Source organism: Labeo rohita, chromosome 16 (genome assembly GCF_022985175.1).
Source record: "Labeo rohita strain BAU-BD-2019 chromosome 16, IGBB_LRoh.1.0, whole genome shotgun sequence".
Lineage (NCBI taxonomy): Eukaryota > Metazoa > Chordata > Actinopteri > Cypriniformes > Cyprinidae > Labeo > Labeo rohita.
Window position 1 is genome coordinate 8,393,191 of NC_066884.1, and position 14,398 is coordinate 8,407,588.

Here is a 14,398-nt window from a genome sequence, read left to right on the forward strand (position 1 = left end):
ATATTAAGTAAAGATCATGTACCATGAAGATATTTTATATTTTGTAAATTTCCTACCAGAAATATTTCAAAACTTAATTTTGGATTAGAAATATGCATTGCTAAGAACTTCATTTGGACAACTTTAAAGACGATTTTCTGAATATTTTGATTTTTTATTTTTTTTTTGCACCCTCAGATTTCAGATTTTCAAATAGTTGTATCTTGGCCAAATATTATCCTATCATAAGAAACCATACATCATTTGTTATTTATTCAGCTTTTGGATGATATATAAATCTTAATTTCAGAAAATTCTTAAAAAAAAATAGTGGTCCAGGATCACAAATGTAAATATAAAACTAGCTTAAAATCATTTAACAGTTGGTTGTTATTTTTTAGATAAAAGCTCTGTTCCAGAGTCACATTTCTAGTGAACATTTTTACAGTAAGTAAGCCAAGTCCAGAATGTATTTCAGTGAACTTGGCTGAAACACTGAACAGAGTCAGTGGGAATGTAGATTGTAAATATACTTCATTATTAATAAAATGGCTAAATGCAGTCTGTAATTAAAATTAAAATAACTAATAAAAACCATGTTTTTATAAAAAGAAACTGTCAGCTGTGGTTGCCAGAATAATTCTCTAAAGATACAGCAAAAATGTAAACATATTTACAAAGCAGCCTGTATATTTTACAGTTTAACACTGTAATTTACAAAAATAAATTACATTTATATTTTTTCACTGTAAATTGTAACATTGTTAATTTCAAAAATTGTAGATTTAACAGTACTTTAGTGTAAAATTGCATGAAATGTAAGGCTAGATTTATTAGTTTTTTCCACCATGTATAGTAAAGTGGACTGTTAACCAATTAACATTTTTACTGTAGTTTTTGCAATGTTTTACAGTTTTACGTGAATTTTTTTTTTTTTTTTTTTTTTTTTTTTTTTTTTTACAGTGTACTATTCCAGTCATTTTTACGTTGTTATTACATTGGTAGCTAATAGTATTAACAAACTGATTTGTCATTAAATTGTCCTTTAAAGTGTTAAAGGGATAATTCACCCAAAACATGAAAATTCTGTCATTAATTACCCACCTTCATGTTGTTCCAAACCCGTAAGACCTCCGTTCATCTGACACGTTCAAGGCCCAGAAAGGTAACGTGGACATAGTCCATGCGACATCAGTGGTTTAACTGTAATGTTATGAAGCTACAAGAATACTTTTTGTGTGCAAAGAAAACAAAAATATTGATTTATTCAATAATTTCTTCTCTTCACTTGTCTCTTCTCTTGTCACACTTGTCACATATTTTAATGATGTCAGTACTTTTCTGAGCCTTGAACATGGTAGTTGTGTTGCTGTAGGGTCAGAAAGCTCTTGGATTTCATTAAAAATATCTTAATCTGTGTTTTGAATACGAAATCTTATGGGTTTGGAACGACATGAGGGTAAGTAATAAAAGAATTTTCTTTTTTGAGTGAACTAACCCTTTAAATGTTGTGCCACCACCTCTGCTGCCTCACAGAAATAGTATTGATGCAGTTATTAGCCTGGAAGTGCCCTGCAGTGAGGTTTCTACTTTGAAGTACTAAGATTTTGTTTCTTTTTCACAGACGCTGTCTCCTAAAGAGCTATGGCACATCGTTCACCAGTGTTATGGCACTGAACTGGGGCTCACTAGTGAAGATGATGACTACGTCTCCCCTACTGCTGAACATATGAATGGCCTGCTGTGAGTCCACACTGAGAGGAATCTGTTTATGAGATTTTATTTATTAAATTTACCTCAGAACACAAGGACAGACAGAAGGTTATAGTCTACCTGTATCTATTTGATTTTGTTTTATTTTTAGGTCTTAGATCAGATATATTATATGCATTATTAGAATATTAATGTATTTTTCTTTATTTACCTTGGAGCACTAAGACCGATAGAAGGTGCCTGTGTTATTTTTATTATTAGCTTTTAGTTAAAATGACCATATTTTATATATAAAATTTTACATATATATATATATATATATATATATATATATATATATATATATATATATATATATATATATATATATATATAGAAAAAGAAAAAAGGTACAAAAGTGAAAAGGTACATCTTTTACCTTACCTACCCCTAAACAGTACGTATTAGTAAAGGTATATTTTAGTACTTTGAAAGTGCATATTAGTACTTTAAAGGTACCTATTAGTACTTTACATGTTTGTACCTTTTCTCTCTCCGCATGTGTTCAGTGCATGGCTTACTGTCATTTATCAGGATTGGGCAAGTTGCTGAATACTGAATGGTTGATATATAAACACTGTTTGATATGTCAGCGTTTTTGCTGCTTTGGTCAGGGAGTTTTGTACATTAGACTATGACAACCCTGACATCTGTCTGTTTCTGTTCTCTAGGCCGGGTGAGGAGCCGGTCTCCGTCACTGACCTGCTGGATCTGGGATCAGTGCCGGTGCCTCCGGTGGGCTCCTCTCCACCCTCATCTGCCTCAGTTCTTCCCTGCGCTTCAGGATCTTCACCACCGTCCTCATCTTCCTCTTCCTGCCAGCCTGTGGAGGTGCCATGTACTCGGGCCAGCATTGAACCTGAGCCCAGTCCACCCAGCTCCCAGAGCTCATTGCCCCCCACCACAAACACTGGAGCTGCCCCATCCTCGATCGTAAGCATCAACCAACTGTAAAATACCTGCCAGAGTGGTTATACTTAAAGAACATTAAAATGGATTCTTACACAAAAAGGTTGATAAACCATGATTCATTGGGGTATTTTCTGCTGCATAAAAGCATTCTGAGCCGAGGTGCAATTAAATGAATTACAAGATGCTCTTCAGTGCTTTTCTCAGTGAGCATTTGAGTGTGCAGTTAAAAACTAGATTAGAGCATCATCTGCTTTTAAAAACTAAGCTCAGAATCAATTCCAGAGAGAACTGCGATGCATTCGGAAACCTTAGTACGGAGTAAGTTTGATTTCTTTTATCTAATATTAGTTTTATAAAGAAGTCTCTTCTGCTCACCAAGCCTGCATTTAATTGATCCAAAATACAGCAAAATTTGTACATATTTTTACCATTTAAAATAACTGTTTTTTTTATTTGAATATATTTTACAATGTAATTTTGGTGGGGGGAGAATTATAGAAATTAATACTTTTATTTAGCAAGGTTGCTTTAAATTGATCAAAAGTGATGATAGGCATGTATAATGTTACAAAAGATTTCTATTTCAGATAAATGCTGTTCTTCTGAACTTTCTATTTATCAAAGAAACCTGAAAAAAATCTATTAACATTTTTTGAGCAGCATCTCAGAATATTAGAATGATTTCTGAAGGATCATGTGACTGGAGTAATGATTCTAAAAATTCAGCTTTGAAATCACACAAATGAATTAAATTTTATTTTAAATAGCATTAAATAATATTTAAAAATTTTACAGTTTTTGCTGTACTTCGGATCAAATAAATGCAGGCTTGGTGAGCAGAAGACTTTAAAAAAAAAAAATTAAAATCTTACTGTTCAAAAACTTTTGACTGGTAGTGTATTTTTCAGCTATATTTCAGTTAATGAAAATTATTTTAGGTGTTTTTACAATAACAACACTGGTTTGAGAGTATTCATTCTTATTATAAATTATTTATAGATCTTGGAAGAAGGCGGGGACAGCCAGTCAGAATTGGCCAATCAGTCACTTCAGTCTCCTCCCACTGTCCCACACAGCCTGGGAAACCTCTCCTCACTGGATATCACCAATGATGAGGAGCTCCCAACTGATCCCAGCAATTCCTCTGACACTCAGGAAGAGAGTGAGTGCAACGAATTATGCCTTAATTTCTCAGATTAAAACAAAATGATTTGCAAGAGTAGATAAATGTGTATCAGATAGCTTTGTCTGATTCATATTAAGATGTTTGATCTCCACAGGTGAGGTGGAGTCCTTCTGTGCGGATCTCAATGGACGGCTGCATATCAACACAGTTCTTCGGATGAGCGTGGACAAGCTCCACGACCTTCTGTTCTCGGACACTCATTTCATCCAGCACCTCTTCTCACAACGACACTTCACTGGTCAGTTCAGATTTAAAACTATTTTGTAGCTGAATTTTGCTACTTCTACATTGTTACATTGTTTTTCATTTTTCTTATTTCCCTTTAGCATACTTTAAATGTATTAAAATACTGCCCCTAGTGGACTGGAGTTCCTGCTTGCATTAAATCATTGACTGTGCTGCTGACTGTTCTATGCATGGCTAGTTTCTGCTGTGTTGTCATTGCCTTTTCTTGCAGCTTTCAGATCCCATGTGTCCTCTTCCCCTCCTCCCTATTGCTCTTTTCATGCTGTTTGTCTTATAGGGGTGGATAATGAGAACGTGGCTATTTAGTTTCACTGTGTTCTGTGTAGCACCATAACCTCATTCTTGTTTTCTTGGTAACTTCATCTGCTTTGCGCAGCAAATAACGTCAGAAATATTCATGGTAGATAAAGGAATGGTAGCCTGGATAGAACAGTGTGAGAAGTGTTTTTTTTTTTTTTCTCGTGCTGAGCTCTTTGTCTGTGTTGTCTGCATGGATAATTGCCCCCTTTCCTGTGCCCCTGCAACTGCTCTGACTGTAATCATCCACCCTTCTTTTTCCCCCGTCCTCTAACTGTTCTTTTCCTCTTTCTGCTCTCTCTCTCTCTCTCTCTCTTTCGTGTGATTGGTTCAGATCTCTCTGTGCACGAGTGGCAGCAGGACAGCAGCAGTGGGAACAGCAGTAGAGTTCTGAGTTACACCATCGCCATCAACAACCCACTGGGCCCAAAAACTGCTCCTGTGGTGGAAACACAGGTGGGTCCACACAGCTCTTTTGCTTTGTTTTTATCTCAGCTGTTTCTCAATCACCTTCATTCTTATTAAAGTGATAGTTCATGGAAAAATTTGGATTTTGTCATCATTTACTCACCCTCATGTTGTTCCAAAGCTGTGTGCATTTCTTTGTTCAAAACAGAAAGGAAGATATTTTGACACTTTTTTTTTTTTTTTTTTTTTTTTTTTTTTCATTGATACAAGTTGATGGGGTCCACTTTTGTTTTGGAACAGTGACTTGCATTGTATGAACAAAAACTGTTTTTGTGTCCCACTTAAGTAAGTTAGTTATATAAGTTTAGAATGATGTGAGGGTGAGTAAATAATGAACGTTTTCATTTAATTTTTCATTTTTAGGTAAACCACCCTTTAGGTCTGGTAACACATTGTAAATGCATCATATATGAAAAAAACATAAATGAATGAGTAAGTGAAAAAATGAATAAGTCAGATTTTATCCCTGATCTTTGATGTAATCAATTATATTTATATATATATATATATTTATATATATACACACACATTACCGTTCGAAAGTTTGGGGTCAGTACATTTTTATTCTTTTTTTTTTTTTTTTTTTTTTTTTTTTAAGAAATTAATACTTTTATTCACCAAAGGAGGTATTAAGTTAATAATTAAAAGTTTATTAAAAGTTAATAATAAATAATTTACATTGTTATAAAATACTTTTTAAACTTGTTATTCGTGAAAGAATCCTGAAAAAAAAAAAATCACAGGTTCCAAAAAATATTTGGCAGCACAACTGTTGATATTATCCAACATTGATCATTCTAATAATAAATCCGCATATTAGAATGATTTCTGAAGGATCATGTGACACTTAAGACTGGAGTAACAGCTGATAAAAATTCAGCTTTTCATCACAGGAATAAATTCTATTTTAAAGTATGTTAAAATAAACAACATTATTTTATATTGTAAAAACATTTTGCAATATTACTGTTTTTTTCTATATTTTTAATCAAATAAATGCAGCCTTGAGCATAAGAGACTTCTTTAAAGACTATTACAAGTCTTACTGACCCCAAACTTTTATATATATATATACACACTAATCAAATTGTGTTGTGATTTTTATAATAAAAATTGCAATTGCTATTTGTAGAGATGCACAATTTGTCCAAAAATCAATATGATTATAAATTAATAATAATAATAATAATAATATTTATTATTATTATTATTATTATTATATTATTGATAGTAATAATAATAAAACTAAATAAGAAATATTAGTATTGTAATACTTTTCAATTTGTATCATTTGTATCATTTTGTAAGAGTTACAGGTTTTCTGTTCTTGTTAGTAGAGCTGCAAAATTTTTCCAAAAATTGTGATCATATATTAGTATGACTATAAAATAACAATTATATAATCATTTATGTAATTATTATTATTATTTTATTATTAATGAATAAAAAAATATATATATTACTGCTATAATTATTTTCATTTTCTATCATTTTTAAGTTACAGGTTTTCTGTTCTTGTTGGTAGAGCTGCACAATTTGTACAAAATTGTGATTGTGTCAATAATTATATATCAATATGACTATAAAATAATTATATAATAACTATGTAATTATTATTTTTACTATAAATTAATAAAACAAAATAAGAAATATTACTGTTGTAATTATTTTCCATTTTTATCCTTTATTAAGAGTTACTGGTTTGCTTTTCTTGTTAGTAGAGCTGCACAGTTTGTCCAAAAAGTGTGATTATAAATCAATAATTATATCAGTATGACTATAAAAGAATAAATCTATAATAATTATGCATTTATTATTTTTTACTGTTAATAAATAAAACAGTATATGAAATATTACTGTTGTAATACTTTTCCATTTGTATCATTATCATTTTTTTAAAAGTTTATAACAGGTTTGCTGTTCTTGTCAGTAGAGCTGCAAAATTAATCCAAAATATGATTGTATATTAATAAATAATAATAAAGAAAACAAGAAATGTTACTATTGTTTTACTATTAATAATATCATTAAAATAAGAAATGGTATTTTAGAAAGATAATATAATTATTTATTATTGTTTTATTTACAGTACAATTACAGAACAACTGCTTTAATTTCTAACTGCTTAAATTATTATGCTGGAGAACAGCAGAGAGCCTTTAAATCTTTTCTTTTTTTTAATTAAATCACAACCTTTGAGATTTCATAATCGCACTAAGCCATATGGTGATTTATTTATTTATTTTTATTTTTTTTTTTTGATGAATTATTCAGCCCTAGTTAACATCAGTTGATGTTTAGATCTATATACATGGGTTACTTATAACTAGAAGTTCATCCACCTAGAACAGCTCAAATAACACATAAAAATGAAGTGCTTAAAAAACGCAGGCTACATATTTTTGCTTTTCATATTCCCAAATGCTAGAAGACCTCCTTTGTAAATGCATTGATGTAAACAATTTTTATTTTACATACTGAGGCATAAGTCTTAATTATGTTCTCTGATAATCAACAGAATATCACACATGCTGTTAACAAAACATGTACTGAACCCAGAACTCCTCTAATGATGTTTTTGTGTATTTTGTCATGTAACACAGACTCTGCACAAGAGCAGCACCCGGGGCGAGTGTTACGTGGTGGACTCGGAGGTCATAACCTCAGGCATCCCCTACCAGGACTACTTCTACACTGTACACAGATACTGCCTCACCTCTGTCAACAAGCACAAGAGCCGCCTCAGGTAGAGCTTCCTGACCATTGTTGTGCACGTATTGTTATGCTTCAAATGCAAACACCGCTGAGGGACCCATTGTGTGTGTGTCTGCAGGGTCTCGTCCGATATCTGCTACAGGAAGCAACCGTGGAGTCTTGTGAAAGCTCTGATAGAGAAGAACACTTGGAGCGGCATCGAAGAGTATTACAGACACATGGGTAAGTAGGTTCTCTTCTCACTGCAAATCTTTGTTGTGACATCTTTGCTAAAAACGGTCCCATGTTCCTTATCAGAGATGGAGGTGTGTAAGCTGGAGACGCTGTTGCAGTCGGAGGTTTCTGTAGTGAGCACCGGGGAAGTGCCTTCCGCGGACTCTGCCAAGACGCCTCCCGGCCTGCGCAGGCGCAAACGCACCTGTTCCAGACGAGCAGGAGAGCGGGAGAGAGAAAGGGAGGGAGCGGGAGGAGGAGCAGGGGACCGGGGCGACAGAGGAATTGGAGATGAACGCGAAAGGAGAGAAGCTGGTGAGTCGGTCAAAGCAGGGGAGCGCCAGAACTGAATTTTGTCAAATCTAGTGTGTGCATTTATGTGGAATGTGACATTTAGTGGTGGAATGCGGAATTGCTTTTACTGGAATAATCAGGGCTGTAATTTTCCATATTTATACAGATTTCTGTCATTTCTGACCTTAGAAGTATGATACACATGAATTACATAAATCTGAGGAAAAAAGCAAGAAAGAAATTAAGACAGCCATCAGTTTTAGAATTGTAATTTTACTGTTGTTCTATAAAATACACTCTTATTATTACTGTTACTATTGTATTCAATATTATTTTACAGTACAAATTTTAATAAAACTAATATTTTTAACAAAATATTTAAATATAATAAAAATAATAATTAATTAATTAAATATAATAATTAAATATAATAAGTAATAATAATAAAGCATTGTCATTTAGTGGAATAGATATGTAAATTTTCCAACCTGAGAAGTATAACTCATGATTTTAGCATTGTAATTTTACTGTTGAACTATAAAATACATTTTATTAATATTACTATACTCACTTTTATTTTACAGTACAATACTATTATTGCAATATTAATTTATTTTATTTAATTATATATTTAATTATATAATTTCAAAATTTAATTAAAGGTATATTTTTAATAAAATATTTAAATAATATAATAATAATAATAATAATAATAAAAAGCACTTTCTTTTAGTGGAATAAACAGATATGTGAATTTTCCAACCTGAGAAGTATGACTTTTTTTAGCATTGAAATTTTACTGTTATACTGTAAAATATATTTTATAATTATTATTATTATTATTTTTTACTCAATTTTATTTTACCGTACAATATTATTATTGGAATGGAAATTTGTCTTTATTTTTAATAATTAAATAATTTCAAAATTTAATAAAGTGTATGTTTAAATAAAATATTTAAATACAATAATAATAATAATAAAGCACTTTCTTTTAGTGGAATAAACAGATATGTGAATTTTCCAACCTGAGAAGTATGATTCGTGATTTTTAGCATTGTAATTTTACTTTGTTTGTACTGTTATACTGTAAAATATATTATATTATTTTTTATACTAAATTTTCTTTTATTTTTATTATTATTATACTCAATTTTATTTTACAGTACAATGCTATTATTGAAATAGTAATGTCTTTGAAAAAAAAAAAGTTTTTAAATGTTAATAAAACTAATATTTTTATTAAAATATTAAAATGATTATTAATAATAATTGTTTAATAATTGTTTCATTTCATATAAATAAGTTTAATAATGTATATATTTTTTAAATAATACCAATAACTAATAATTCAGGTCTTTAGCTGATCACATGCCTGCTAATGAGTAATTTTCCTGTTTCCAGGTGCTCAGTATGTGAAATTAGGGGAGAGGTGGCGTGGAGCCGGCAGCAACAACAATAGTATCTCCACCATCCTGCTCATTGTGAGCTTCATGTGAGTGTTTTCACCTTTGACAGTCTGTAAATAAACTCTGCGTGCATTTATAATGTCAACATTAACACAAACCGCTGTGTCATCAGACTCACTTCAGATGAACAAAATTCAATCTGAGCTCACTGAGAATGCCAGGTTGTCATCACTACAGTAGTGGCTTCGTTTTCGGCATGTTACATTCGGCTCTGATTTCTGAGGAGTAGAACATACCGTAATGACCGCCTCATTGGACAACACATTTAGATGATGTTTATCTTTAAGGTCGGCGTGAAGCCTATGAATCATTTAATCACAAAAAAATTAAATTCTGTCATCTTTTACTCATCCTCATGTCATTTGAATTGGGTTTTTTCTTCTCTGTAACACAAAAATACAGGTTTAACAAAATTTCCCAGCTGCGTTTTTCTGTACAATGAAAGCAGATGGGGACTAGGGCTTTCATTGTTGATTTTTTTTGTTGAGTAAATTGAGTAAATATCAACTTAAATTCAGTATATTTTATTATATGGCTTTAAAAAACATAAAATATAGCATCCAAGTCATACGGACTACTTTTTAGACGTTAACATCTTCAGTCCCCATCCACTTTCATTATATAATTAGACAAAATGTCGTCTTATCCACTGAAGAATAACAGGTAGAGTGTCTGTAGGAGTGTCTGTTTTTCTGTTTCTCCCTTCTTTTGCATACTAATATGTCTCCTTGCTAATCCTCTCTCTCTCATCTTGCTTTCCTTGCTTCCTCCTGCATATAGGATCTGTGTCAGGTAGAGCCTCTGTCTTTGTGCTTCAAGAAAACAGCGCACACACTTTTTCATGACCTGATATTACACCATCAAGTATAGATCACTATATTGAAATCTCTTCTCTCATCTTTCTTTAGTCTGGTGGTTCTGGTGGCTCTGAACATGATGCTGTTCTACAAACTGTGGGCGCTCGAAAGAGCCGCACACACGCTGGAGACCTGGCACTCGTACTCTTTAACCGACAGGTATGGTAAAACTAACCAAGTGGCTGTACACACGCTGCATTTCGGCGTGCTGATGGGACTCTTTCTCTCTGCAGTCCTCTTCCACAGACAGCAGGAGAGTGGGCGCAGGTTCTGCAACTCCAGAGGCAGTTCCACCAGGCCCAGATGAACAAATGGCAGCAGATCCTACAGTCTTCTGTCACACTTCTGGATCAGGTGTGTTCTTGAGTTAAACTTAAAGGATTAGTTCACTTTCAGAATAAAAATTTCCTGAAAGTTTACTCATCCACGATGTTCATGTCTTTCTTTCTTCAGTCGCAAAAATATTAAGGTTTTTGAGAAAAACACTCAAGGATTTTTTCCATATAGTGGACTTTAATGGGGTTTAACTGCGTGAAGGTTCAAATTGCAGTTTCAGTGTCGTTTCAAAGGGCTCTGCATGATCCCAGCTGAAGAATAAGGGTCTTATCTAAAAATAAAAAAAATGTAAATTTATATACATTTTAACCACAAATGCTCATCTTGCACTAGCTCAGCATAATCACATCATATCACAATGTAATGTAGGCGGAAGTACGAAGTTCACCAAGCGAACGTGCAAAGAAAGTCAAACGCCCTTTACAAAAAAAAAAGGTAAAACAATGATGTTGGATGATTTTGAAGTTGGATAAGAAGTATTTTTTGCTCTACCCTACCTTTTTGATCAGGAGTACACAGACGAAGAACTAATCGTGCATGACCTTTCCAATGTGATTACGTAATGTGTGAAGTCGGATGCACATCACAGAGCCAGTGCAACACGAGCATTTGTGGTTAAAAAAAATGTTTGTTTTTTTTTGTTTTTGTTTTTTCCGAAAATGACCAATCATTTCGCTAGACAAGACCCGTCTTCCTCAGCTGGGATCATGTAGAGCCCTTTAAAGCTGCTCTGAAACTGCAATTTGGACATTCAACCCAACTGACAAATGTGACCAGAATACATAACATGACCAGCAAAATGATACCCAAAGTGCAGTGTTGATACAATAACTAAATATTTAAGAAAAGCTATTAAATTTTAATTATATATGAAAAAACAATCTCTAGTTTCTGCTGAAAAAATCATAAACCAGATTAAACTCATTTGCTGGACTCCTGAACTTGTTTAAGATTGTCTTTTGACCATCAGCTGGTTAGTTGGGAGGCCAGTTTGTCTCCCTGAAAAGTGCCAAAACCCCTTTAAAAAACAGACCTGAATGACGAGGCAGGAGGATATTGGCTTTAGTATCTTTTAGCAAGGGTTTTCTTTATGATAAATCGTGTATAAATAAGACAAGACACATGTATTATGAAAGCAAAAAGCTTTTTAATGCTATTTGTCCTCTCTCATGTAGATGAAACAGTCTCTGGAGAAGCTCCACAGAGGAATGATTACACCTGAGGTGCAGCAGGAGTCTGATCCAGCACCAGAAACACTGACAGATCAGTGAGAGTGTACGGTAACCCCTTCACCATACCGTTTACAGACTGTGGTCCTTGTGACATAGCATCCACGAGGAGCCAAATCATGAACGGGAGACGGTGCTCAACTCAGTGACTTTAACTTTGGGATTAATGTGGGTATCTTTTAGCTTACCCAAGTGTCCAAACAGCAGCTACAGGACTTTATACAAGCTGTATAAAACCCATTCAACTCTTTTAGCAACCATGAACTCTGGGTCTGAAGCAATAACGCGCGTACGGGAGCGTCTGTGACTTTCAGCTGTGCTGCATCTTGAGCCGTCTGGTCCGTACTGCGTGTCCGAAAAAACCTGAACAAAACAAGCTTTACAGAAATGAATTTCATCATGGACCTTGCAAAAAAAAAAGCTTGGGAGAGATGCGTCGAAGATTTCAAAGAGGGAAATGTCTGAAATCGACCTCCGAGACCTCTCAAATGGTCTTTTCACAAATGTTTTTATGTTTTCATAGAAGAGAAATTTTTCTCTTCTGTTTTGTTATTGTTTTCAGAGTTGTTGCTGAAACTCGTTTAAAGTGTGTCAGACCATTACAGTATTTATTTAATAGACTTGAATTACAGTCTAACGTCATCTAAGGACCAATGTAGAAATGGGTGAAACGAGTGCTATGAATATGAATTCCCGTTTTAGCAATAATCATGTGGAGAAATTGTAATGACAATTAGAAGTTAATCTACAAGGAAGAATGCAGGAAAAACGACAAATGTGCAAGTGATACTTAGGCTAGAGTACCAGATTGAGGATTGTTTTTACACACTGTTGCAATTTTAACCATTTCTTCCTTCTCCCTAATGTTTTAGTTATTATTTTTGTTTTTAATCCCTGTGTATTTATGACTTAGGGGTAAAAGGAGCTGTTTTGTGTAGTCGAGGCGTCGAGAAACTTGTCGAGTTTCACTGGAATCAAACTTGAACTGTTCAGGGTTACTTTTAGCTCGAACAGCTGAACGTGCACACAGATTGAAGAACTTCAGTCGTTCCTGAGGCTGGACGTTTGGGACCAACCAGAACTCAAGGTCAGGAGGACTATTGTGATTTCACTCAACACTATAGGCCAGTCTCACACAGAACATGACCGTGTTTCACCTCAAAATCAAGAAAATAAGAGATTATATTTCAAAAAAAATTTTTTTGCATTGTGGCTTTTTTATTTACATTTTTATTAAATAATTTGTGATTCTCACTACTGCAATGCAAATTCATCCTGTGCAGATAATTATTTACATTTAAATAAGCATAATTTAGAACTGTAAGTTATATAAATAGTGGTATAAATAACTAAAAACAATGTTACAATGCAAAAAAAATGATTTTAATGTAAAATATGATGTGCATGTTCTTTGTGAGATTCACCAAGAGGCTTTGAGTTGGATTTCTTTTTCTTTTTTTTGGTCCTTTGTTTCATTACTTTCCTTTGGACTATCTGTTACTGATGTCCCCTGTCCAGCCATTTCATTTTTGTCCCTGTATTTGTGGTCTCACTCTGTCGTGCCCTTCAGCCTCAGTGATCTCTCCCTCCTCTGAGTGTGTTATCAGAATCTCTGTCTGTTGTCTGTTTGTCTGCGGGCGCTGCTGTGCAAAGCCCTTGCTCTGAGTGATGAAAGCGTGTGCTATTTATTCGGGTCAGGGAGGGAGAGAGCGAAGGTGGGATGTATTGTATAGACACGATTGTAAAGATGACTTGTGACGGTCACAAATGTATAATAAAATATGCCAAAAAATTGTAACATTGTGTGTGTGTTACTGATTGGTTAATTTCCTTTTTTCACAGGTTAATGCTTTCTTAGAAGTGGAGAAGTTTTTATGATTATGTTGAAAATAGGAACATTTCTTGAGCAGCAAATCAGCATATTAGAATGACTTCTGAAGGATTATGTGACACTGAAGACCGGAGTAAAGATACTTAAATCAAAATATATTTTAAATATAGCTCCAAGCAGCGATTACCGGGAAAAAAGACATTATTTAGCAAGCCTGTAACCACCTAAATCAATTATTTAAAGAAGCATTTTTGGCAAATTGAGTTAATTTAGCATAGAAATATGTTTTTAACATTTATGGCTGTTGTAGCACCAGTTGTGGTCTGATTTCCTAAAAGCTTGCATGCTTGTTTAGAATCACCTGTTGCATATGCTCAGCAGGTTTTGTGAAATTTTGAGTTTTCCTTTAGGCTTTATAGGATTTTAGGTAAATTTGGACAGGCCCCTTTTCTAAACAACCCTGTTATAGCTTCTCAAAGAATTATACCTCAGTGTTTTTTTCCAGATTGAGTGAAAAAACCTAGGAGTAGTTTGCAAAAGTAGTTTTTACAACTTATCAATCATGTAACAAACGATTCGATTGACAGGAATGGTTCTAGAGGCAAAGTTGTTCG

General features: G+C 33.5%; 1 protein-coding gene across 5 annotated transcripts in view; it reads left to right on the top strand.

The window, feature by feature from the left end:
- gramd1a (GRAM domain containing 1A) overlaps positions 1 to 13,759 on the top strand; it is a 35,408-nt gene extending 21,649 nt beyond the window's left edge. For 3 of the 5 annotated variants that reach the window (XM_051131303.1, XM_051131305.1, XM_051131306.1), the window contains 12 exons: positions 1,604 to 1,722; positions 2,403 to 2,664; positions 3,643 to 3,805; positions 3,924 to 4,067; positions 4,707 to 4,828; positions 7,444 to 7,586; positions 7,674 to 7,777; positions 7,853 to 8,083; positions 9,467 to 9,557; positions 10,440 to 10,547; positions 10,622 to 10,742; positions 11,900 to 13,759. In XM_051131303.1, coding sequence (XP_050987260.1) covers positions 1,604 to 1,722; positions 2,403 to 2,664; positions 3,643 to 3,805; positions 3,924 to 4,067; positions 4,707 to 4,828; positions 7,444 to 7,586; positions 7,674 to 7,777; positions 7,853 to 8,083; positions 9,467 to 9,557; positions 10,440 to 10,547; positions 10,622 to 10,742; positions 11,900 to 11,995 — 1,704 coding nt within the window. In that variant the 3' untranslated portion in view covers positions 11,996 to 13,759. The remainder of the gene's footprint in view (positions 1 to 1,603; positions 1,723 to 2,402; positions 2,665 to 3,642; positions 3,806 to 3,923; positions 4,068 to 4,706; positions 4,829 to 7,443; positions 7,587 to 7,673; positions 7,778 to 7,852; positions 8,084 to 9,466; positions 9,558 to 10,439; positions 10,548 to 10,621; positions 10,743 to 11,899) is intronic. The other 2 variants (XM_051131307.1, XM_051131308.1) reach the window with 1 other exon arrangement.
- The last annotated feature ends 639 nt before the right edge of the window (positions 13,760 to 14,398 follow it).